This window comes from Trichoderma atroviride, chromosome 1 (assembly GCF_020647795.1).
Source record: "Trichoderma atroviride chromosome 1, complete sequence".
Classification (NCBI taxonomy): domain Eukaryota; kingdom Fungi; phylum Ascomycota; class Sordariomycetes; order Hypocreales; family Hypocreaceae; genus Trichoderma; species Trichoderma atroviride.
The window spans coordinates 3,130,205-3,153,455 of NC_089400.1; the positions used below are offsets into that span (position 1 = coordinate 3,130,205).

General features: G+C 47.8%; 11 protein-coding genes across 11 annotated transcripts; 5 read left to right on the forward strand and 6 right to left on the reverse strand.

Moving 5' to 3' along the window:
• Nucleotides 1-313: 313 nt before the first annotated feature.
• On the forward strand, nt 314-1,334 carry TrAtP1_001126 (uncharacterized protein; the record flags this gene model as incomplete). Its single annotated transcript, XM_066110863.1, has 3 exons — nt 314-321; nt 348-627; nt 756-1,334. The coding sequence occupies 3 exons, from the start codon at nt 314-316 to the stop codon at nt 1,332-1,334; spliced, it is 867 nt and encodes a 288-aa protein (XP_065966936.1).
• A 467-nt stretch (nt 1,335-1,801) lies between these two features.
• TrAtP1_001127 (uncharacterized protein) lies at nt 1,802-2,974 on the reverse strand (the record flags this gene model as incomplete). The annotated part of the gene is made up of 2 exons (XM_014086292.2): nt 1,802-2,312; nt 2,361-2,974. 2 exons carry the CDS (start codon nt 2,972-2,974, stop codon nt 1,802-1,804), a joined length of 1,125 nt encoding a protein of 374 aa, XP_013941767.1.
• Nucleotides 2,975-3,850: 876 nt separating this feature from the next.
• Nucleotides 3,851-5,201, forward strand: TrAtP1_001128 (uncharacterized protein; the record flags this gene model as incomplete). Its single annotated transcript, XM_014086291.2, has 2 exons — nt 3,851-3,856; nt 4,032-5,201. The coding sequence occupies 2 exons, from the start codon at nt 3,851-3,853 to the stop codon at nt 5,199-5,201; spliced, it is 1,176 nt and encodes a 391-aa protein (XP_013941766.2).
• A 340-nt stretch (nt 5,202-5,541) lies between these two features.
• TrAtP1_001129 (uncharacterized protein) lies at nt 5,542-6,806 on the forward strand (the record flags this gene model as incomplete). Its single annotated transcript, XM_066110864.1, has 2 exons — nt 5,542-6,552; nt 6,600-6,806. 2 exons carry the CDS (start codon nt 5,542-5,544, stop codon nt 6,804-6,806), a joined length of 1,218 nt encoding a protein of 405 aa, XP_065966937.1.
• Nucleotides 6,807-7,507: 701 nt separating this feature from the next.
• On the reverse strand, nt 7,508-8,419 carry TrAtP1_001130 (uncharacterized protein; the record flags this gene model as incomplete). The annotated part of the gene is made up of 2 exons (XM_014086290.2): nt 7,508-8,004; nt 8,056-8,419. The coding sequence occupies 2 exons, from the start codon at nt 8,417-8,419 to the stop codon at nt 7,508-7,510; spliced, it is 861 nt and encodes a 286-aa protein (XP_013941765.1).
• Nucleotides 8,420-8,576: 157 nt separating this feature from the next.
• On the forward strand, nt 8,577-14,236 carry TrAtP1_001131 (uncharacterized protein). Its single transcript, XM_014086289.2, has 5 exons — nt 8,577-8,789; nt 8,868-8,934; nt 8,988-9,100; nt 9,166-10,898; nt 11,880-14,236. Exons 1-5 carry the CDS (start codon nt 8,746-8,748, stop codon nt 14,159-14,161), a joined length of 4,239 nt encoding a protein of 1,412 aa, XP_013941764.2. The 5' UTR covers nt 8,577-8,745; the 3' UTR covers nt 14,162-14,236.
• Nucleotides 14,237-14,263: 27 nt separating this feature from the next.
• Nucleotides 14,264-17,160, reverse strand: TrAtP1_001133 (uncharacterized protein; the record flags this gene model as incomplete). Its single annotated transcript, XM_014086287.2, has 3 exons — nt 14,264-15,179; nt 15,229-16,364; nt 16,414-17,160. The coding sequence occupies 3 exons, from the start codon at nt 17,158-17,160 to the stop codon at nt 14,264-14,266; spliced, it is 2,799 nt and encodes a 932-aa protein (XP_013941762.2).
• Nucleotides 17,161-17,374: 214 nt separating this feature from the next.
• Nucleotides 17,375-17,821, reverse strand: TrAtP1_001134 (uncharacterized protein; the record flags this gene model as incomplete). The annotated part of the gene is made up of 1 exon (XM_066110865.1): nt 17,375-17,821. One exon carries the CDS (start codon nt 17,819-17,821, stop codon nt 17,375-17,377), a length of 447 nt encoding a protein of 148 aa, XP_065966938.1.
• Nucleotides 17,822-18,101: 280 nt separating this feature from the next.
• On the reverse strand, nt 18,102-18,610 carry TrAtP1_001135 (uncharacterized protein; the record flags this gene model as incomplete). Its single annotated transcript, XM_066110866.1, has 2 exons — nt 18,102-18,430; nt 18,493-18,610. The coding sequence occupies 2 exons, from the start codon at nt 18,608-18,610 to the stop codon at nt 18,102-18,104; spliced, it is 447 nt and encodes a 148-aa protein (XP_065966939.1).
• A 739-nt stretch (nt 18,611-19,349) lies between these two features.
• Nucleotides 19,350-20,932, forward strand: TrAtP1_001136 (uncharacterized protein; the record flags this gene model as incomplete). Its single annotated transcript, XM_014086286.2, has 3 exons — nt 19,350-19,652; nt 19,711-20,698; nt 20,763-20,932. The coding sequence occupies 3 exons, from the start codon at nt 19,350-19,352 to the stop codon at nt 20,930-20,932; spliced, it is 1,461 nt and encodes a 486-aa protein (XP_013941761.1).
• A 191-nt stretch (nt 20,933-21,123) lies between these two features.
• TrAtP1_001137 (uncharacterized protein) lies at nt 21,124-22,485 on the reverse strand (the record flags this gene model as incomplete). The annotated part of the gene is made up of 5 exons (XM_014086285.2): nt 21,124-21,304; nt 21,371-21,487; nt 21,598-21,906; nt 21,984-22,053; nt 22,113-22,485. 5 exons carry the CDS (start codon nt 22,483-22,485, stop codon nt 21,124-21,126), a joined length of 1,050 nt encoding a protein of 349 aa, XP_013941760.2.
• Nucleotides 22,486-23,251: the final 766 nt, after the last annotated feature.

Sequence of the window (23,251 nt, forward strand, 5' to 3'; positions counted from 1 at the left end):
AAAATTACCTAAAGTAATAATTTAAATAAAAAAATCTATACTACTTTTACTATTACCTAAGTAAAAAAAAATCTACTGCCCAAATAATAATAACACCCTTATAATATTAACATGTGTGGCAGGTATTCATTAGCTCTGGTAAGTTAAAAGTAACAGTAGAAAGAACCTGTTTATATCCTATAACTAAGTCTATTATAGCCACTTTCCTTAATCCAGCAAATGTTAGCAGACGATGGCGTTGAGACTGAAGATGCAGCGCTGGACGGAAGCAGCGAAGCCCACCATCAAACATATAACTTTGCTCCGGGAAATAATGGCGTTGTATGTAGAGCTAATGCTTCCTCTAGCGGTGTCGAAATAAAGGGCAAATGTCACTTCGCTTCCGATAATAAAAGCCCCAGAGAAGGGTCTTCCAATCTTGAGGGCCGTGATGAAGTCATCAAATACAATCTACAGTCAATGAAGTGGGGGATTCTACCTTCGTGGTCGAAGCAGAACGACGCTCCTAACCGCGGAGTCATAAACTGCAGAGATGACTCTCTCAGGACTACGGGTGGTATGTGGCAATCGATAAAAGCCCGCAAACGATGCATTGTTGTCGCACAAGGGTTTTTTGAATGGCTTAACGTAAGTGGCAAGGAAAAACGTCCATATTTCATAAAACGAAAAGATGGCCACCTAATGTGCTTTGCTGGGCTATGGGACTCCATTCTGCATCAAGGTATGATATTGAACATGCGATAAAAATTTGCTAGCTCGCCATTGACATTGTCGTGGAAGACGCCGGAACTAGAACTTATACTTATGCAATAATCACGACCGACTCAAACCAACAGCTACGATTCCTGCACCATCGTATGCCGGTCATTTTTGATGCTGGTTCTAAAGAATTCCACCAGTGGCTTTATCCATTACAGCAAAGATGGACTGATGACCTTCAGTCCTTACTTAAACCCTTCCAAGGAGAGCTAGATATTTATCCTGTTAACAGGAACGTTGGAAGAGTTGGCCGTAGCTCTCCATCATTTATTGTCCCGTTGATTCAGAATGACGACGAGCATGGCATCATCCACTTCTTTCCTAAAATTTCCGACAGTTCAACCGCAGAAAAGCCAGAAACGCCGGATGAGACAAGAAAGTGTGAGAGCGACGATGAACATCATCTCGTTTCTTCCAGTAGCAGGCGATATTTACCTGAAAGAACAGAGTCTCCGAAGAAGCACGAGGCTGAAAGTTGCTATACTCCTCCGTCGAAGAAAAGACGCACTAAGCCAGCCCCCCAAGGCATCCAAAGAATAACGGATTTTTTCGGCCAAACACAGCGCGACAAATAAGGGGTTGATTTCCCAGCGTAGTAAGCTGGCTCTTCAGTGCTATTAATTATTTTGCTTTTTTTGTTGCTTTCCTTTAGTTCTAGCCATTTTGCTTCCTCTTTAGTTTCAACCGCTCTTTTAGGTCGCAAATAGTAATCTTTTGTAATACTGAAAGAGTTGTATTTCAGATTTGGATGTTATGTTGCGTTCCCTCTCAACGTGTTGAATATACAGCCAAAAGGCCCCTTACAATCCTCATTGCAGTCTTATACACATGTAGACGCGTTTTCCATCCGCATCGAATTAGCCAAAGTTGGCCAGTTAGCATACAGCCACAGATGGATCATATCTTCTGTCATCCCGGCTTTTCTCTTCGTTGTTTCATCGTCTTAGCCAGCCATCTTTGCAACAGGTGCAATTCTGCGGGGCGATACCTCTTGAATCTGCCGTACCTCTCTGCCTGTATCTTGGGACCAGTGGCCATGAGCTTAAACGACGTAATTTTGCGATCTGGTAGGCTCTCTATGACGCTTTGAATCTAATGTCGATCTATTCTCATCCCAAGCGAACAGCGTACCGAAAGGAAAATGCTGGATGACAGGAAACTTTGATAGAACCTCTGCGTTGAACATTTTGATCATCCCTTTGTTAATTTTGCCCCATCCGTCTTTTATGCCGGAAATATCGAAAAGCATCGGGCTATGCTCCCAAAATGGGCCTTTTTTAACATCGTTGATAAATGCAACGGCCGAAAAATACATGTTAACCTGTCTCATATCCTCGACAATGCTGGGGTTGGTGATATCGCTTGGTTTCGGTGCGCCTCTTATAGAGCCATCAGTGGGCATAGGATCATCTTCGCTAATGAGTGGACGGGTAAGTTGTGCAGACCCGAAAATATACGGAATGAATGAATGGTCATCTAAGCCCCATACACCATGGGAACCTGCTGGCTCAAGAGTATATGTCGTAATGAGTTGCCTCACGATATCGATGTACCTAAAGAAGTCAGCTCAATGTCGATGATTTCGTAAGCTCATTACTTACGGTTCAATAACCAGGAGTACAATTTCCCTTTCAATGTGCCCGCCTTGTATTCCGTCCTTAAAATGCCCCAACTTCCATAGACATCCAAGGAAAGCAATGAAACTAAGCTCATGCCCTGTGCCGTAATCAAGACGCTGCGGGCTGCCGAATGACCCGAGCAAATAACTTGCTACCTCATCTTTAGCACGCCCGTTGCCAACCCGGAGAGTTTCCGCAAGTAACCCATTGTCCAGCAAGTTATCCAACTCAGCATTGAGGAGTCGAAACCATGTACGAAAGCTCACGTTTCCGAATCTGTGGGATCCAGGATCTGGAGGCGCTTTGCCAATCAGAGTGCGGATGCATGATAGAAGTGTCTGTAATGATTGAATGGAGCGCGTTGATGTTGTCTTCGATCCAAGAGGATATACAGAGAGAGAGGAACCAGCTAGTTGTCGCGGGCAAACGGCGTGGTTGAGTTGAAGAATGAAAAGGCCAATGTCTCGGTAAGCTTCGCTGACGAGAAATCTTTGGACATCCTCTGTTTGATGTATACGCTTGATAGGTGTCTGAAAAACAGGCGGACAGGAAGAGTCGATGATGTCGAGAGAGGCCCCGTCTTGAATATAAGCCATTTTCAACATAGATGTTTGTATATAATATATACTACTAGAAAGCTACCTACCTAATAGACAGGGTGTATTTAAAAGTTAGCTAAGCAGTACTAGTAAATCATACAGTTTTAGTTATTAAATTAGTATAAAGTTTATTTATTTTAAAACTAATTGAAAACAATTTAAATTTATATTATATATTATATCTAATTTTTAGTTCCTATTTTAATAAAAAAGCTATAATATAATATATATTTAATTTTACTTTTATTATAATATTACTTTAGTTTGTTCTTATATTTTTAATATATATACATGTAAAAATTTTTTTTTTACTTACCCGCTTTTAGTTATAAGTTATATAACTAGCATTCTTATAGCTAGTTTTAGGAAGTAAAATTAGCATAATATTCTATATTCATGCTGGTGGTGTAAACATTGGCCTTGCCTGGGTACTTCGGCAGCCATAGCGTATGGGCTACCTAGGAGGTACCAGGGATGATAGGTATGCTGTCATGTGCTTCGCATTGACTGTCCATGTTTTATGTCTACGCCGTCTAAAGAAGCGCTGTCTCAGGATATTCGCGCCCATGCCTAATGATCAACGCCCTCTTTCCTTGCCATCAAGCTATACCTGTCGCATTACCACCTTGGAGACTCTCTATTTACGGCCTCCTCATGTGGCGATAGACGTTCTGACGACAACCCGCTCAGGAGGTGTTCACTTGGCCCACCATCCGTTGCTGGATGGTCCCTCAACTTACTACGCACGCATCTCACTGAATGCTTAAGCCAAAACCAAGTAGCGAAGGGTTGCGTGTCTAAAGTCAAAGACCATAGTTAGTACCGGCCTTTGCCCGGGGCTTCCGCCTCTTTACGGCCTTCGCGCCATTCTTGATGATGGTATGTTCTCTCCGGTGGAAGTGATTGCTCGGTGCCGTGAACGCTACCGAAGCGGAGTTCATATGTAGAATGGAACACGTCGGTATGCCATGGCCATGGCCAAAATTAATCCAAGCATCATTAGAATAACAACGATTCCGACATTGCGAACGTCGCTAATAAAATCGGAGGATAGACATCATCTCGACTTCATGGCGAACTTGCCGGCTCCCTTTCCCCACGGCGTGGCCACTCTAGCCAACTGTCAATTTCGGATCCTAGCCACCATGTAACGGAAACGATTGGAAATCTATACGATGAAGATGAAGACGGCGGTTCCGACACGAGCCGTCCACTTAGTTTTATGACGGATATGGCGTACCAAGAACAAATAGCCCAGTCGCAACACCAGCGCAATGACAAACTGTCGCACTCAAACAAGTTGCCGAATCTTTCTCTACAGCCAGTATCCGATATGCGGCCACAGTCAAAATCTTACAACGACAATGGAAATGCGAGATCTCCCCAGAAAAGCCCCGTTAGAGGAAATAGCCAATGGAGCGACCAACGGGACCAGGATACAATGCCCCTAACCTCTCCTACTCTGTCGCTGCGAGAGTTTCCTCTGACCAATATAGATAATCCAAATGACATCGCTCAGGAGCTGAGTAATTTACAAGCACTGAGGCGTTTATCTATGGACGTGGGCAACAGCATTGATCCAGATATGCCTCCAATGTCTCTGGCAACCATGCCGGCTGCAGCACCCCGTGGAGACGACGATGAGAACGACCCCTCGAGATTACTTTGGGTGCCGGCTAGAGTACATCCAGAGCTAGCGCCTACCGAGTTCAAGACGTTCTTGGCAAGTCGCCTTCAATCAATACGGAGGAGATCGGGAGATTCCTTTCTTTCGGTCTCGGATGAAAAATACGGCGGTGGCTCTGATTCCATGGGCTCATCATCATTAAGAAGAAAGAAGTCTATGCTTTCACGCCAACTTGACAACCCTGACGATCGAGCATTTGAGGGATCCGCAGATGGCACGGACAGATCAGAGAGGCATAATTTCAAGGATAACCAGCAAGATCGGGAACTGAGTCTAGACGAGCTAGTAAAAGATCCTTCAAAGGCAGTTCAAAGACTTACTCAAGAGTCCCATAGCTATTCAGGGAGCTTAGAGACTGGGATGGATGACATGCCTATTCTCCCTGCTGCACCCAGTAGCGGATTACGGAGATCAACTCGCACGACATATCGAAAGGGGGGGCAGTTTGCGATTTGGAGACAAAGGGTCCTTATCCAAGCGAATGGCACAACGTCAACAAAGCGGCGAGAGTTCAGAATCCCCTTTTACCTCAATTGAAGATAACCCTCAGGAGCATCCGTTAGTGAGAGTGCAGTCAGAGTCTTCACATGAGAACTTCTCAAGACCTACTCGCCCAGATCGAAGACAAGAGAGATATTTGGAAGATCAAGACGCGGTATCAGCAGATATCGACAATTCACCAGCATCGACACGCCACTCGGAGTTCTCCGCCCGAGGATCTTCAGCCCAGCCCAACTCATCTGCTAATGGAATTCCAGCGCAAGATAGACCAGGCGCCTCTCAAGATAACCGGTATTCAGAAACCTTTCCACAGCGATCTTCTTCCCAGGCTATTCCAGCGACAACAGAATCCGGACAAGAATCTACGTCAGAGACTATGGGAGAAAATTCACAAGGCAATTTGGGCTACCACACTCCGCTCGGCCATACTGGGTCTGTAAGCAATAACAGTTCACCCGGATCTGTGAAGCCTTCTGTTCCTGCCATAATACAGACCAGCAGCACCGGTGCGAACTCAGCCCAGTCAAGCATCTCAAATGGTAACACTAGTCGTACCGAAACGCCAAGTGCTACTCCCGTGCACTCAAAGGATGACAAAAAATCTGATAAGAAGTCTAGAAAAGACAAAGACAAAGACAAAGACAAAGACAAAGACAAAGACGAAGACTCTCATAATTCCACTAGATCTGGAGGCGCTTGGAAGTGGTTCAAGGGTGTGGCGGATGATAGGGACAAAAAGAAGGAAGAAAGCAGGAAATCTAGGCATAAATCCTTATCTGAAAAAGCTCAGGACAATGTGCGACTGGATGTGATTCAAACTTCAATTGAGAAGAACGCGACCAAGGGCCGTGAAAGCCTAATTCTTGACCGAGAAAATACCGACAATAAAGTCTCAGACGAGAAAAAGAAAGAAAGCAATCGAAAGAGCGATTCGAAGAAAGAAAAAGACGGAAGCTTATTCTCATCCATTTTCGGCGGAGGCAAGAAGCGAGAAGAGAAGGAAAAGAACAAAAAGTACCAGCAATTGCTGCATGTCCCTGAGGACATAGTGCCTTACAAGCCTCTGCAACCAGATGTTGACTACAATTGGAGTCGCTTCCCTCTTTTGGAAGAGCGCGCTATCTATCGAATGGCACATATCAAACTGGCTAACCCTCGCCGATCCCTCCACAGCCAAGTGTTGCTGAGTAACTTCATGTACAGTTATTTGGCAATTGTTCAAGCCATGCACCCCCAAATGAATGTCCCGATCTCACCTCAACAAAAGCGATTAGAAGAGGAGGCACGCCGTAAACGTGAGGAGCAAGAACACTTAGCTCAGCGTGACGCACAAGATGAGCAAGATGACCATCAGAGTCTTGATCAATATGATTTTGATTATCATCGTGTAAGTCACCCCATGGTCATGAATGAGAAGCATACTAAATTAGCCAGATGGCGGTACAATACGCAGATACCAATTCCGACAGACCGGTGGAGTATGTGGATGATGCCCAAATATATGAGGATGATCACACGAGTAATAACCGGGAGAGTTACGGTGACGATGATGGAGGCGGTTACAGCCAAGAAATGAAAGACTACTATCACGATCATATTGACGCATCAGATCGCCATGGCGGCCAAGATGGCATCTGGTGATGCACTTCAGCAAGGTTGGCTATATGTTCAATCTCACGAAATATTATCCTTATTTTAACGCAACGAGCATGTTCGGTGGTCAAGATGGCGTGCAGATTTTAAGTTTTCATGATTTCTCCCTCTTTTCTTCTTTTTTTTTTTCGGCGGAAATCTAGTATACAGTGGCGTTTTTGGAGCCTGGCATGCGTCATGTTCCTCCTGTACAGGGAACTCATGGGAAGGGTACGCGAAGCCGTGATGCAATATTGTGGCCGTATTTGGTAGGTATAGATGTTGAATGACCTATAGTTGTTATTATTAGAAGCATTGAGGCTGAACTTCATATTCGATTATGGGTATGGCATCTTTGGATTGAGTGGCTAACAATTGCGGAACAGCCTTAACATGTCATCGATTGCCCGTTTTACCTACCTGTATGTTGAAATATCTACAAGTGGCTAGGCGTGGAACAAGATTTAATTCATAGCCTTTTATCCTTTTTATAGAGGTATGATGGCAAGATTCTGAAGCATTCATCATCGCAATAGCATTCTCAATACTTCGAGCAGCCTTAGAATAGCCTAGTCTACAAAGATAGAATTAGGATTTGACAATTGCATAACAAAAGACCGGATCACAGAATTAAGAAGAGATAAGGAATTGTGTTTTTAACGTCTAATAGTGATACAGTGCCTGCTTCAACTGTGCTCGGGGCAAAGTATCTATTGCTTCTTCTCCTCTGGTTTGGGCACGGGCAGTTTGAAGGACTCAGGCTTGAAGTCTTCGCCTTGGCCGACTTGCTCCCAAGCGCTGGATCCGCCTTCGAAGTTTCGGAATGCCTGTGTAAGCTCCAGGGGCTCGGTGACGATTCGCTTCTTTTCCTCATCATAGCGAATTTCCGTGTATCCCGTGAGCGGGAAGTCTTTCCGCAATGGATGGCCTTCAAATCCATAATCCGTCATGATACGCCGGAGATCAGGGTGGCCCGTAAAGAAGACGCCATATAGATCGTATACTTCACGCTCATACCAATTGGCGCCTCCAAATAAGCTTGTGATACTCGGAACAGGCGATGATTCGTCCGCGTAGGTTTTCACTCGGATGCGAGAGTTATATCGAACGGATAGTAAGTTGTAAACGACCTCGAAGCGCTTGCTGCGTGTCGGGTAGTCGCACCCGGTGACGCTGCTAACCTGGGTAAACTCTGCAGCAGTATTATCTAGACACAACAGGTCAGGCTATGTCAATGTATATAGGTAGTGGTACGAACACTTGAGGAAGGAAAACACGGGGATGACGCCAGCTGGAGAAATGTAGATGGTGAGCTCGTCTTTCCAAACGGAAAACTGCTGAACATATTTTGGGAGACATCCCATTAGCCAGGTGCCGTATCGATGGAGATTGTCTGCCTTGCTTTGATATTTGGCTGTTGGGTTGACAACTGGCGCCTTAAGAGTTCCAATTGGCTCTCTCGGAGCTTTTCTCATATTATGAGCATCTTGTGGCATTGCGACCATTCGGAGAGGAGAGGTCGATAGTACACGGGCAACTTGTCCAGCGCGAGCTCGTGCCATGGCTTTTGTCGGCTCCAGAATTGAGCCCGGAGCGGCTCTCCATGAAATTTTGGTTGCCATAGTGAACCAATGACCTGGTGAGCGTACTGACCATGAGACCTCTCGCGAACTGGTGGAGGAAGTGAACAAGGCAATTAGCTCATGCCTCCGCGGATTCGGATTGAATCTCCGATGATTTGCCGCCAGGTTGCATGGCGGGGCGCGAGAGAAGTGAAGAATTGTTGGCACTAAGGCATCACGTGAAATATGGACCTTTGATTCTCGTACCAAGCGGCTGGCCTGTCCCACACCATCTTCTGAACAAACATCCTCAGCTATCAACCGTTTGGCAGCATAAATCACTATTGTTGTATTTTAGAGGCCGAAGGACAACCCTCAACGCAAATATGGCACCCCAAGATTCTTTCATAGAAGAAGAAGAAGATGTCTGGTATGTCAGCTCCTGTGCTCCGCTTAATAGGAGCCTTGACGTCTTCTGTGTTACAAACCACTTAACAAGTCGCCATAGTCCTCTTTGCATCGAAGAATTTGATTTGTCAGATCGAAACTTTCGACCTTGCCCGTGTGGCTACCAGGTAACAATAGATTCATCCAACTTTCGAGAGAACTGTGCTGATCCTGCATGCAGGTCTGTCAGTTTTGTTTCAATAACATCAAGAACAATATGAACGGCCTATGTCCTGCGTGTCGACGACCTTACGATGAAAAAACCATACAGTGGAAAGTCGTGACGACAGAAGAGTACGCTGCATATCCACAATAGTTCCTTTTCTACCCTCCCGATAATCGATGCTGACGAAATATAGAGTTGCCGAGTTCCGTGCCAATATACAAAAGAACCAAAGAAAGCGAGTTCAAGAACAACGTCAAAAGGAGGCTCAGAAGCGCGAGGCCGAGAAAGAGAATCGCAAGAACCTTATTGGAGTACGTGTCGTGCAGAAGAATCTCGTTTATATTACAGGTCTGGCACCTACCGTTCGTGAAGATGAACTCCTCAAGACCCTCAGAAAGCCCGAGTTCTTCGGTCAATACGGAGCTATCCAAAAGATTTCAATTAGTAATCGAAAGAGCTCAGATGGTCAACATCATTCGTTGGGCATCTACGTCACTTTTGAAAAGCCCGAAGAAGCAACTCGATGTATCCAAGCAGTCCACGGGTCACAAAATGGTGATAGGATATTGAAAGCCCAGTATGGAACGACGAAATACTGTTCGGCATGGCTCAAAAATGAAAAATGCAACAACCCAGGCTGCATGTTTCTACACGAACAAGGTGATGAAGAGGATAGCTACACGCGCCAAGATCTATCGTCTATGAACGGCATCCACACACAAAGGCCGCTACCTAGCGGAAACAATGGCTCTTTCCGTACAACCCCTCGGCAACAAGTCTCACAACCAACCTTAACACCCATGTCACAGTCTATGGCACGGTCTTCGAGCAAAGATGGCTCGGATTATGGACTGGATGGGTCTGCCTTGCCTTCATCAGCCAACTGGGCGCGAAATCCGCAGCGAAGCCGGAGAGGCAGCCATGCAACCAGCGGCGCTCCATCTAGTCCTGCTGCCTCAGCCTCCTTACCTACGACGACGGAGATTGCCCAAGCAGCCGTGGAAGATACTGAAACCTCCTCCTCTGCATCTCAGCCTCTGGAAGATGATAAAGCGTCAAGTAAAGATCCTACTGAAGAACTACAGGGACTACCACCAAAGAACTCGCTGGCGACCATTCTGCATGCGCTACAGAGCTGCACATTTTCAAGCTTTGTTACCCCACAGGCGAATGAACTAGACCCTCCGTTGTTCGATATCCGAGGTGGCGAAAAACGAAAAGCAATGCGTGAGGATGATGACGCCCGAATTAGCGGCGACCAGAAGAATGCTGCAGAGGGCCAAGTCCCTTCGGAGAGCGAGGCAGAGACTGGTGGCAGCCTTGCTCTTGGTGGCGAACCAGAAGAGCGAGATATGGCTGGTGATGGGCAAGCGTTTGAGCACCGACACATCAACACATTCCCCCCTATCCAAAGAAGCAATGCCGATACTTTATTCGGCCCTGCTCTCAGTGGCTCGAATTTCAACCCTGGTACAAACCAAATGGGGCGAGGCATCATCCCTCAGCAGCTGATGTCACTTCGGCCTCAGTCAGGATTCGGTGAACAAGTTCCTTCTAGTCTGTCCGGCCAGACTGCTTTTCCAAGTCAAGGTCATAATCGTCAATCATCTCGATTTAGCTTTATGGCTGATAGCCCGCCAGCAGCAACCAATCTCAAATTTACCGCGAACCCTAGAGTAATGGGCCAGCAGTCATCAATGTTGCCTGCCTCGTTACAATCTTCGGGCAACAGCCACTTTTTCGGGAGCTCTATGCCTGCCCCTCCACCTGGACTAAAGTCCACTAATACGCCACCGAATATTTTCGGCCAAGGATTTGGTGGTTCAGCATTCGGCACTGCGACGAAAGACTCGTCCGGCGATTTACTGCAGAGTTTAATTGGCAGAAGCCGAGGCGGCGGTAACCAGCCTCATGATGGTGGAAAGCGTGAGTACATGATTTCTTCTTTTTCTAATCAGTATCCACCACCCTCAACCTCTACCCCTGCTCCTACTTCTGGCCTTTTGGCATCGCTCTACGGTAACCACCCCGGAGCATTCCAAGACTTTGGCTCGAAGCAGAAGAAGAAGGGGAAGAAGCATAGACATGCTAACACTTCCTCCTCGGGGGGGGGAGTGGTCTAGTGGATCTTGCGGACCCGAGTATACTGCAGGCGAGGATGCAGCACCAATCGCAAAGCAACACCGGAGTCAATCAAGGAGTTTTTAGCGGTCAGAGCCAAGGTGGGTATGTCCCGAATATGATGTATAATTCCAGTTATGCTCGGTGGTAGCATGACAAAGGGCATTACATGATATTTTGATTTTCACTGCACAACTTTATGCTGTACTAGGAAAGGCGTTCAAGAACACTTGCATTTTAAGCTGGAGATAATTTTTAAGGATTTGCGTTGCATACACTGGTTCCAGCGGGCATAATATTACGATAACGGCTAGAGGAACATACTTCTCTCTCCGGCCAGGCGCATTTAAAGTTGGCGATGGTTAACTCCCGTTTTCATTTTCATTTTTTTTTTATTCTTTTACTTGATTTTTTTTAACGGGCTGAGGGTTTTTTTTTTCCCTTGGTTCATATGGACTGGCGCAAGCTGAATGTGTCCAACAAAGGCAAACCATCATCGTCTTCCCACACAGAGTCCCCCATGTATGTTAACGGATTGCACGAGGTCAGCACCATCGGCGTCTCCCTTGACCGCAATATAGCATCATACTGTCAAATTTTCAAACTTTATCTACCTTCCCCTCGTTATTCCCCGTGGAAGACGATGATGGAGGTCGTAGGATGACACTTTCTTGTCTTTGTATTATGAAGAGCCCCAATCCGTAGCCTGTTATCCCGCTCTCCCTCCACTACACTGTGTTCAGAGTTCTTCGTTGTATTCCACATTTGCTAATGTGTGTTCTTTAGACAATGACTTGCAATTATCAGACGAAGCAAAGTTGTCAGTGGACGCACTCGTCTCAGACGATTCATCACCGGCGGTAGCTAACGCTGAGCCCCGTTTTCACCAAACTTCCTACTTAAGTATATCCGATGTGCCCAACCCCAATGATATACGAATTCAGGGCCAGCTACAGAGGGCGCAAGTGCCGCTGGCTATGCCTTATGTTCAACCCACTGTTTCGGTTAATGATCCAACTCTATCCAAGAAACCGGCTTCAAAATCGAATATACTTAACCAAAATGTAGATCTCCGCACCAAAGCCAACGCGGCAAAAGATTCTTTTCCTACCGCGGTGTTTGGTTCTTGGCCTGCACCAACCAAAGGGCCTGTACTCGAAGACAAAGATTTCCCTGCTCTAGGTGCGCCAAAAGCAAACGAGGTTTTAGGTGCTGGTACCGGCTCAATTCCCTCTAAAGCTGTCGTGTTGAAAGCCATACCAGCAGCAAAGAAACCCAATGAAAACTTTCCAGAGAGCCCGCAAGAAGATCAGAGAGATGGTCTTTACGCAGAATTTCAACCTATAAAAGGCAGCCAGATTAAAACCTTGGCACAGTCTGCTCCGAACTTTGGAGCTACCTCCTTCCAACCAAAAGAAGGGGCCGAAAGGTTGGATGAATTTGCAGAAACTTCTAGATTTCCGCCTTTGCCTACTCCTTCTGGAGCTGGTAGTGCCACGGTCATAGCATCGCGAGGCATGCCGAAAACGTTGAGAGTAGTTCCTTCATCAGTAAAGATTGAAGCTCGCTCAGCTTCACCGTCACCGGCCCCCATCTCCAGCGTGGTGGTATCCGCGACGGGGAAGCCGGGAAACTCGCACCGACCTGGCACTCCAGCTAGCGAAATGATTAGTGACACCGCCTCTATCACTTCAGCTTCGGTTTCCATCTCCCGGGCTGGGTCCCCTCCCCTTAGCAAAATTGGCAGTGCCCCAGTACGAGGAACCACCAAAAGTCAACAGCGCAAGCAGCGTAAAGACGTGTTGAAACAAGAAACAAAAATTCTGGCTGAAACACCCAAGACCGAAACAACAGAACATGCCCCTGTAATTGGAAGGAAGAAAAAACAGAAGAAGGAAAAGCCTCCCAAAGAATCCAATGCTTCATCTTCAGCAGCGACTCCTATCGAACCACCCAGAGAAGAAATGGAAACACGGTCCAAGGGCAATAGAAAGCAAATAACGGACGACAATCATCAAGGAGACTCGAAAAATGAGGGCACGAGATACAGTCACGGTGCCACTCTAGACTCTGGGAGCTCGGAGAAAGAGATACAAGAAACAGCCACCGCGCTACCCGCATCATCCTTGCTTGGGACATCTGAATCAACCGATAAAGCTCTGGAAAGGCCACAATCCAGCCCTGCATCTGTCTTTGCTGATATTAAAGAATCTCTCTGGACTGCTGCTATAGATAGATTGCAACTATTGAAGCCTGTCTCGAGCAATTCATCCAGGCTAGACAACAATGCCTCAAATGCCATAGGTAAAAAGGAGGATTGCAAAGAATGTTCCTGCAGATGTGGCGAGATGCAAGACGCTGATCTTGCAGCACTGCGTGCCGGCAGGCCGGTGCGTAAGCAATTTCATACAGACGGCAGCCGCATGCTGATCACGCCTCATGGAGACTGCATCCGTGGGCTAACTCCAGAAGAAGAGGATACCTTCCTGGCCCTCCAAACGGCCATTGCGGCGACGGCTGAGAATCCTGCAGCCTTTGTGGCACCAAGGCACCAGCCGAGCAGCGGAGCATTTTCACTCATCAAGGGTCGAGCAGTCCCGAATGGACGTCCGAATATTTTCCCTTCTACTGTCCAGCCGCAGTCGCAAGATCCTATCGGCAAGCTCCAGCGAGAGGATGCTCTGAGCTACATCAACCAGTATGTGCTGCCTAGACTAAGCCTCGGTGCTACTAGCATGGGATTTCCAAAAGGGGCTTCTTCGACTCGAGACTCTGCGAGCCTCAATTCTCTGGCACCGTACTTTTACGGCCCAGATGCTGCTGCCGGAGTAGGGATTTATAGCACACCAGAAAGCGCTCGAGCTATACAAGATTTTGCAGCGCCAGGAATGTCTCTGGATGAAATTAGTAAAGGCGCGGCTGCAAGTTCAATTGGAAATATGCCGCTAATGAGCGTTGAGGACGCGGAGGCTGCTTTGATAGCAGCAAAGAGAGAGACCGAGAAGCTTGAAAAAGGCCTGAATCTGGTTATAAAGCGAAACCGCAGGCTACTACTACTAGGGGCCTGATACCTACATTAATTAGCGACTTGATGCCTACACCAGCGACTTGCATACACTCCTATCAATGTAGCTAGCTAGACAGTATGCATAATTACATTGTATATTTAATTACCGAAAGGCAGCCTTGACGTCGGCCCTTGGCCATTCGAAGATAACCTCGCCGCTATAGACATCGGTGATGATCCTGCCTATCCTGCTTTCAACGCCAACATAGAATTCCTCGCATTCTTTCAAGACCCTGATAACCAGCCCACGGCTGAGAGTTGGGTCATCTGCATCGCCAAAATGTTTTTCTACACGTTTCCGTAGCGTTTCAATCCCTTTTCGCACCTCCTTTGAATCATAGGAGCCTAGAACCTTGTTAAACGCTGCCTTATTGTTTGAAGGTTGTCGAGCAATCGCCATAGCCGATTTGCCGGTTTGTAGCTGCGCTTCAATGTTTTCAATTTGTTCCAGGAGTCTCCCCAGAGGCCGCCGCATTACTGTGTTCAAATATAATGCCATGTGTTCATGATATTCCGTGTTTGCTTGCGTTTTCCAGCCTTCTAGGACATCCAGGCCGCGGGTGTCGGTCTCTTCGAGAAAGTGATTCATGTTTTCAATCAACAGAATGTGAAAGTTGAGAGCCTCCTTATCCTCCGGATCAGCCGTGCCGCCTGCAACTCCGACTGCAGGGTGCTCGCGTGCAATAACCATTAATGACTCGAACATGGTCTTCAAGATACGATCATACTCCCGATCAATTGTCCGCCGCAGTATTTGATTATGATCAACTCCGGCGATCATGTTCTCTACAGCTGTCATGAATGCGGGAAAGATTCGAATGAAAGAAATGACGCCCTTGCGCTTCTTGATCTTGACCTTCGTGTCCTCGATAGCGCGGATCTGTTCGTCAACAAACTTTCTGAATTGTCCCTCTAGTGAGACATGCAATTTCTGAAGAAGGGCATTGAGGAAATCCTGATTAGATTGCCCCATTTCAGATAACTTCCTCTCGAGTGTAGCAAGCACCCCAACTCCTTGCCTGTGTCCTGGTCAGCCATGTACGACATGCAAGCGATACTCATACTTACAGCGGATCTTGAGCAATAGCCCACTCCATAAGCCTTCGCAACTCCGCTTCGAGAAACGCAAAAATGGTCTCCATGGATCGTGTAACGCGACGGGCAAGCTCTCGGTCAGGCTCCATGAGCCTGTGGCGCCTTAGGTCGCCTCCGCGGCGATCTTGGGGAGGACATGCGGCAACAGCCTCAGGAAAGTCTGTTTGTTCCAGCGTTGTTGCGTGGAAGAAATCAACAATGAAATTTTGTTCCATTTCAACAAGAGGCAAAAGATCATCCAGAACGCCAGAGAAGATTTCGTAAGGTAGGCTTCTGGTATCGGCGCCATTCCTGTCAACATGCACCTTGGTACTGCCGCCATCCGCCAAAGGGGAGCGTAACGCTTTAGCCAATGTTTGGCTACGCTTAACTGTCAGTTTTCGAGCTGCTGTAGCTACGCCTTCTTGTTGTTTCTCAACCTGGGACGAGAAGATGATCTCTGCTTCTTCTCCCGTAAGTTTCCTTGCATTTTTTCGCCATAGCGCAACGACGTGCTGGAACTCATGCTTATATAGGGGAGAGCTCTTGTCTTGGTAGACCTGCATAAGATGGCTCCAATTTTCTAGATCTGCATCTCTCGCGTAGAGCATCAAGGGGCTATACTTCCACAAAAGATCTCGTCCAACGCTATGGTGTGCAGGATCAATCTTTTTAGAAAGCGCACCGTCCAACGCTCTCTTGGTTTCAACGTAAGCTTCTCCGAATTGTAGGGTCATGAAATCGAGTAGCCGTTTCATAAAATACCTGCTCTCATGCAGATACATTTCTCTCTTTTCTTGCACGATCCTCATCTCGCCGTAACTAGTGTTTAGTCCCAAGGCATTGTCTGCATCTAGGACAGAGTCCATAGCCTTCGCAGTGTCGTCAACTCCAAGAGATGGATCGATTTTGGTCATAGCTCTAAAGAGCGTTACAAGCGAGAGCTCGACTTCTTCCAAGCCACGAGGGTTGTCCAGGGGCGCTTGTTGGAGTGCCTGTAGATCGTTGGAGGTAATAGCACATGTTTCTAGGAGAGACTCTAGTTCTTTCCTCAACAATTTTTGATTGGCTGTTTGTACCTGTAAGCCCTGGCCTTGGGCTTCGATATAAGCAATATCATCCGATAAGGTCTTCAAGGTATTAGCTAGCGTTTAATTACCTGACGTCGATTGAACTTACCGATAATTCCACGGAATATAGAGTGAGCAAGTTATCCAACTCTTCACATTCGCTCATGGCGAGGTCAATTCCCCGCTTGATAGTGTACACCCTTTCATCTTCTTCCCGGAAGCGTGCCAACCAGCCTCCCGCCTGAACTGTGTTTAATTCTCGCTCAAGGTCATTGCTTATATCGTCCATGCTCAGACAGTGCATTTGATCGCCGGGAACCCAGCCGAAGAAGTCTAACCATTTGCCGAATTCCTCACCCCGATCATCAAGTAGGTTCGGATCAACACCCAGCTTTTGGAAATACCTGGCGTCTTGTCCGACGACCGCAGGGTGGCGAGAGGCTTCTTTCGGAATGGTTGCGTCTTTCTCAACTTCATTGACTTCTTTAGTTAGTTTAGTTAGTTCTTGTGAAGTTGCTTGGTTACCGGACTCTGCCGATAATATTTTGACCTCTGGTATTGGCAAGTCGCCAGTTGGAGGCTTTGGAAGCTCAAGAGTCGGCAGATTTGCATCGCGAGATACAGGCCTAGGTGGCGCAGGGACGACACTTGTGATGCCATCAGGACCTTCGTTTGCTTTGGCTGCAATTTGTCGGAGACGTTCTCCGGCTCCTCCTGGTCGAGGACGGAAAGCATTCGCAGCAGATGCAGCCTTCCAGAAAGCACCAGCAACGTCTCCTTTGGATTTTTTGGCTTTTATCATAGGACCCAAGCCAGGCCGATTTTCCTCTTCTGTAGACTTTCTTGATTTTATCATAGGGCCTAAACCAGGCCGAGTTTCCTCCTCTGGTTCGCTTACTATTTTCTCAGGAGCTGTGGCATTGTTTGCACTTGGTTGGTCAGAGATATTTGTATCTACTAGCGCGGCAGCAGGTAAGATTTTTGTGTCGCTGTTAATACCAACGTTCTCTGGCTTTTGTTGCACACTTTCCGAAGTATCTGCTACGTGAAGCGAGCTTTCATCATGAGTCCTACCAAAAGCCACCCCTGGCTGTAACGCTGCTGGGACTGCTTGGGGGGGGAGCGCGATCGGAACTCCGAGGTGGAGGTACCACCGGCTCTCTTTTAGCTGCTGAGCTCATCAAGGGAGCAGGAACCAAGTCCCTATCTTGCGGCCTTGACGGATCCATAGGGGGACGCCTTCTTTCAGGAGGTGGCTTGTTCTCTTGCGGTGGGCGAGTTACCGCAGGTATAGGGTCGTGTGTTGGTTCTGGAACACTTCGAAGTTCACCTAGCCCACTGAGGCCACTTGGCCCGGCCATGCCACTACGGGATCGCGGAGGAAGGCTTGATACATCGTCGCTCTTTGTTGCAACGGAATTAGGAATAGAGTCTTGGCTTCTGTTATTCTGAGTCGTCCATCGGGGGACTGATCGCTCTCTAGATGTAGTAGAGTCGAAACTTCCAGTAGGAGACATGGTGTCGTTCGGCGGAGGTCGGGAAAGAGGGGAAGGCCTAGGATGTCGAGGGATCTCTCCAGGGCTAGCTTTAGGGGCGCTTGAGGATGCAGCGATACTTTGCTGGCTGGCTGCTGAGTCGGTCGTTTGTTGTCGAGGCGAGGCCCCCGTTGGCCGTCTGCCAGCCCCTAGAATTTGATCCAACTCCTTCTGGTCGAATCCTGATAATTCGGGCAACCTGCCCCCTGTATATTTGCCATAAATCTTGATCAGACTCGCAATGAAGAATTTCTTTTCCTTATCAGTCTGGGCTTGCCAAAAATAAGGCTTTCCTAACGTAACGAGGAAGCCAGTTTCCCCAGCCCGATCCCGTAGACTTGGGGGGGACCTTGGGCCCTGTGTAGGACTCTATGTGCGAGAGGTCGTCTAGGTTCCATGTTTTGCCAATTGAGAAAGATCCACTGCTATTTTCTTTGGATTTGTGTACCCGAACTCGTCCAGACTTTCGTACCGCTACGACGATAACTCTGGGTTTCTCAGCGTTATGACCTCGAGCCTCAGGAGGAGGCGGCATCGACGAATGTGAGGAGAATTCGGTAACGCGGATATGGGTAATATAAGTCTCTTGCACTACAGCCAAAGTCAGCTTAAGATTTGTCTTTAACCAAATTTCATAAAAAGCCAAGCCTTACGCGAGCCATCTGGGTCCTTTTTGTTGAAGCAGCTCTCAATGATTCGGCGCTTCTCGTCATCAAACCTTTCCGCCCTGTTGGCAGCTGCGTTGGAGCCGGCCACGTTCGCTTGATCCATGTTGACACCCAGAAAGACGATCGCTATTAAACCTCGTATATTAGGTCAACAATACAAACAAAACGGCCGCCTCAAGCATTGTGCGCAAGCTATGACGCGTGCCAGACCGTGAGCAATGCTAGTAGTACAACGAAGCTGCAACATCAATGTCACTCGTATTAGGGATGGATGGAAGGACCCCACAATTAGGTTATTTAGTGCCGAGCTCAAGGCGCAAGTGCCTTTAAGGCGTCAGTAGTAGAGAATACACCTACCAAGACACAACTAATATATTACTGGTATTATTACTGCTGTAGGTAGCTACCTTTAGTTAAACTTTAAATAAGAAAGTAATAATTTTCTTTAAGAAGATCAGAAACTAAACTATCCATCTTAAATGGATTTTAAATAAACTACTTTTAAACTATTTCAAAATGTTTAAAAAGCTACTGTATACTTATATAACTTTACAAAAACAGCCTTGAATAATAGTTTCAATAACTAATAATATACATGCATCTATTTGTATTAATATATAGTTATATATTGTTTGCTATAGTCTGATTATTTCTGTTACTGGTGCTTTGAATCCCACTAAGCTCTGTCCCTCTCGAAATCTCTCAATGAGGAACACTAAGCAACAAGCTAGCCAATCAGACAGCTCCATTATCAAATCCAATTCAAAGTCTTGCCACCAATCTTCTACCAGCTTTCACTCTGCCATCTTGCCGCCCCCCCTCCAACGCATCGCAACATCACCATGCTGTCTGCCAGAGCAACGTTTCAGAAGAGCACGAGTCTCTCTCGAAGCGTTACGAGAGGCTTAGCAACCGTTCAAGATGGCGGCGCCGCACGAACATACGGAGGGCTGAAAGATCAGGACCGGATCTTCCAGAACCTCTACGGACGACTCCCCGTCAACCTCCAGAGTGCTAAGAAGATGGGCGATTGGCACAAAACTAAAGAAATTCTCCTGAAGGGCGACGAATGGATTATCAGCGAAATGAAGGCATCTGGTTTGCGTGGGCGAGGTGGTGCTGGTTTCCCCTCTGGTCTCAAGTGGGTATGTCACGGCCTCCGACCTCCAATGCGACTTTGACGAGATTCTGACACCAAAACAGTCTTTCATGAACTTCAAAGGCTGGGAAAAGGATACGAAGCCGCGGTACCTTGTGGTCAATGCCGACGAGGGCGAGCCTGGCACTTGCAAAGACAGGGAAATCATGAGAAAGGATCCGCATAAACTTGTTGAAGGCTGTCTTGTTGCCGGTCGAGCAATGAATGCTACCGCCGCCTATATCTATATCCGTGGCGAATTCTACCATGAAGCTGCCATTCTTCAGAATGCCATCAACGAGGCTTACGCTGATGGCTTGATTGGCAAGAACGCTTGTGGTTCTGGCTACGATTTCGATGTCTACATCCACCGCGGAGCTGGCGCCTATGTCTGTGGAGAGGAGACGTCTTTGATTGAATCTATAGAAGGCAAGCCCGGAAAGCCACGACTCAAGCCTCCCTTCCCTGCCGCCGTTGGTGTTTTCGGATGCCCCTCAACTGTTGCCAATGTGGAAACTGTTGCCGTTGCGCCAACTATCTGTCGCCGCGGAGGAAACTGGTTCGCCGGATTTGGCCGCGAGCGTAACCAAGGAACTAAACTGTTCTGCATTTCGGGCCACGTGAACAACCCTTGCACTGTTGAAGAAGAAATGTCCATTCCTCTTCGTGAGCTCATTGATAAACACTGCGGCGGAGTCCGCGGTGGCTGGGATAATCTGCTGGCTGTTATCCCCGGTGGCTCATCGACCCCAATCCTGCCAAAAAACGTTTGCGACGATCAATTGATGGACTTTGATGCCTTGAAAGACAGCCAATCTGGTCTGGGCACGGCGGCAGTCATTGTCATGGATAAGAGCACCGACGTTGTGCGCGCCATTAGCCGCTTGAGCCATTTCTACCGACATGAGAGCTGCGGCCAGTGCACACCGTGCCGTGAAGGTAGCAAGTGGACTGAGCAGATCATGAGCAGGTTTGAGAAGGGCCAGGGACGAGAGAGAGAGATTGATATGCTTCAGGAGCTAACAAAACAGGTTGAGGGTCACACCATCTGTGGTAAGTGCTGCTCTGCTCTTTATTGTGACCTTTTATCCCTTCTAACAAGCTATTCTTCTTTTAGCACTTGGCGAGGCTTTTGCTTGGCCTATACAGGGTCTCATTCGCCATTTCAGACCCGAGTTAGAAGCAAGGATGGAGAGTTACGCCAAGGCCAGCGGTGGACCAGCTTTGGCCGGTGGCTGGCAGCACAATTCAAGAGCTCAAGGAAGACTAGTTTCCCCGGGCCAGTAACGATGATAATTTGTATTTATAGATCATCTATTGGTATTCCGTCGCTAACAGTTAACCTGGGCGATATTGCACCATGTGTGATACGTGTCTTAATATGTAAAAGCTTTTTATTTCAAAGTGGATACGACCGAAACTATTACTTTCCGTGGGAAACGACAAGATCTGACCCGACCCCCGATGTTTAAAGAGTCTTATGTGACAGTGTAGCCGCCATCCACACGAACATCAGCACCTGTTACGTATTGGCTAGCATCAGAGAGTAGGAATGTCACAGGGCCCATGAGGTCTTGAGGCCGGCCCATTTTGCCTTGGGGAATGAGCGACACCCATTTTTGCTTCAGCTCTGGATTCTCGTCCATGATTTTCTCGGTCCTAAGCAAAGAGATGAGTTAATTGGCTAATTATGCGGCTGGAAGGGGCCCAGAAATGGCAACTCACAATGCGGTCAGCATGTATCCTGGCGAGATACAGTTAACTCGAATGCCAGCATGAGCCCACTCAACGGCAAGCGATGCTGCCAAATGACGGACTCCAGCCTTCGAAGCATTGTAAGGCCTGGTTTATTTCATGTTCTTCATTAGTCGTCTGGAGATTCTTCGACGATACATAGGTATTTGCGGCACTGTTGGGGTGAAGGGGTGTGAAAATATATCAGCATCACTTACGCTTGAGGCTGGGGAACATTGACAATGGATCCTGACATGCTGCCAATCATGACCATGCTGCCAGGGCTCTTTCTCTCCATTAGGTGGCGGGCAACCGAGGTAGCAAATAAATAAGTGCCATCCACGTTAACAGCCCAGAGTTTTCGAAGTCGATCAATTGGATACTTGACGGCCTCAAAATTTTCAGTAAAGCCAGCCGAGGTGACCAAGTTGTCTATTTTGCCATGTTGCTGGATAATCTCAGCTATGCAGGCCTCGACAGAGTCGGGGTCCGCTACATCGGCGTAATGTGCCGTCACTTTGGGAATGCTAGAAAGGAGCAGCCAGACGTGTTAGGATAGGTAGGTAGCTGGACACAGGTACTGTGCATCAAGAGGGCCACTAACCGTTCTGCATTGGGGTTTTCCTTGATAAATGCATCTACAAGCAGCTTTGTCTGCTTCTCAGCCTCCTCCTCTGCTGCCGTGTTAGATGTCTCCAGCGCAATGACGTAGGAAAAGTGCTTGAAATCTCACTGTTCATGTCAACCAAGGCTAGATCAGAACCCGAGTAGACCATTCCCTGGCCAATCACAAGCCCGAGGCCCCTCGCTCCTCCAGTGACGACACCGACGTTTCCATCAAGGGAGAAGCTAGCAAGCGTGGGCTTGACGTACTGGCCACCGGTGCCAATGACAGGCTTGCTGCTTGGGAGCTCATGCTCGGCGGGGTGTTCAATCTCAACATCGCTGTCTGTTCGAGAGTGACTGCCGGGCTTGTCCTGTCGCGGCGGCACCGTATGGAGCTTTCTTGCTGCGGCCAATGGCAGGCGATTGGCCGATGTGAACGTAAAGGCTCGGCGAGCTGCGAGCCGTAGCATGAATGCGGGAGCTCTCACCGTCGAAGCCATGGCTATGTCGTTGAGAGGAGGTTGTGTACGGTCACAGGTCGACGCGGGAGGAGAGGACGATATATATATGCCGACGGCGTAGGCCTACAGACCATTCGCTGTGCATCTCCCGATGTCGCTTATACGGCAATATCAATTGGGGTGGAGGCGACTAAGGATGCTCCATGGAAAAACGTGGATGGCCATGGCCGTCATTACTGCTGCAGAGGCTGGTGTGGATGCCAGCCTTTCGGCATTGCCACCTGTCTGCCATGTCGATCCGGGCGGCGTATTATTCATGTTGCTGCTCATCATCTGTGGTGGAATTCGGAAAAGACGCCGGGACTGAGATTGAGCCCTATGCCCACTTATCTCACGCGTAGTCTAGTGCTTGCTTTTTTCCAATTGACACTCCTTCTTTGCCCTCTTTCTGATAGCCCTACCCCCTTCATCTCACGATGTTGCCTTTGGCGGAGTTTACCGCAGACATTTGATTCAACCACAAAGTTCTGGGTTTCCGCATCCCCAGTCTTGAGTGGATAGCAAGAATTAGCGCGTGCGGACACGAAAGCTACTGTGCATAGATTTGGGGGCGTTAGGCAGCAGGATAAGAAAGCTCGTCCAAAAGACGAAGCTGAACTCTATGCTAAGCTACTACTAGTATTAGGCGCTGGATGTCTCGTGACAATTCTGTCAGGGTCTTTTTGGGTCTCCAAGTAAGCTGTATACCTAGGTATAGGGGCAGCAGAGTGGTACGCTGCCATCGGGTAATGGACCCAGATTATGT

Coding starts and splice junctions, on each gene's coding strand:
- TrAtP1_001131 (XM_014086289.2), top strand. CDS start 8,746: ATGGCACCCCAAGATTCTTTCATAGAAGAAGAAGAAGATGTCTG. Junction 8,790..8,867: donor GAAGAAGAAGAAGATGTCTG/GTATGTCAGCTC, acceptor AAGTCGCCATAG/TCCTCTTTGCATCGAAGAAT. Junction 9,101..9,165: donor AAAGTCGTGACGACAGAAGA/GTACGCTGCATA, acceptor GACGAAATATAG/AGTTGCCGAGTTCCGTGCCA.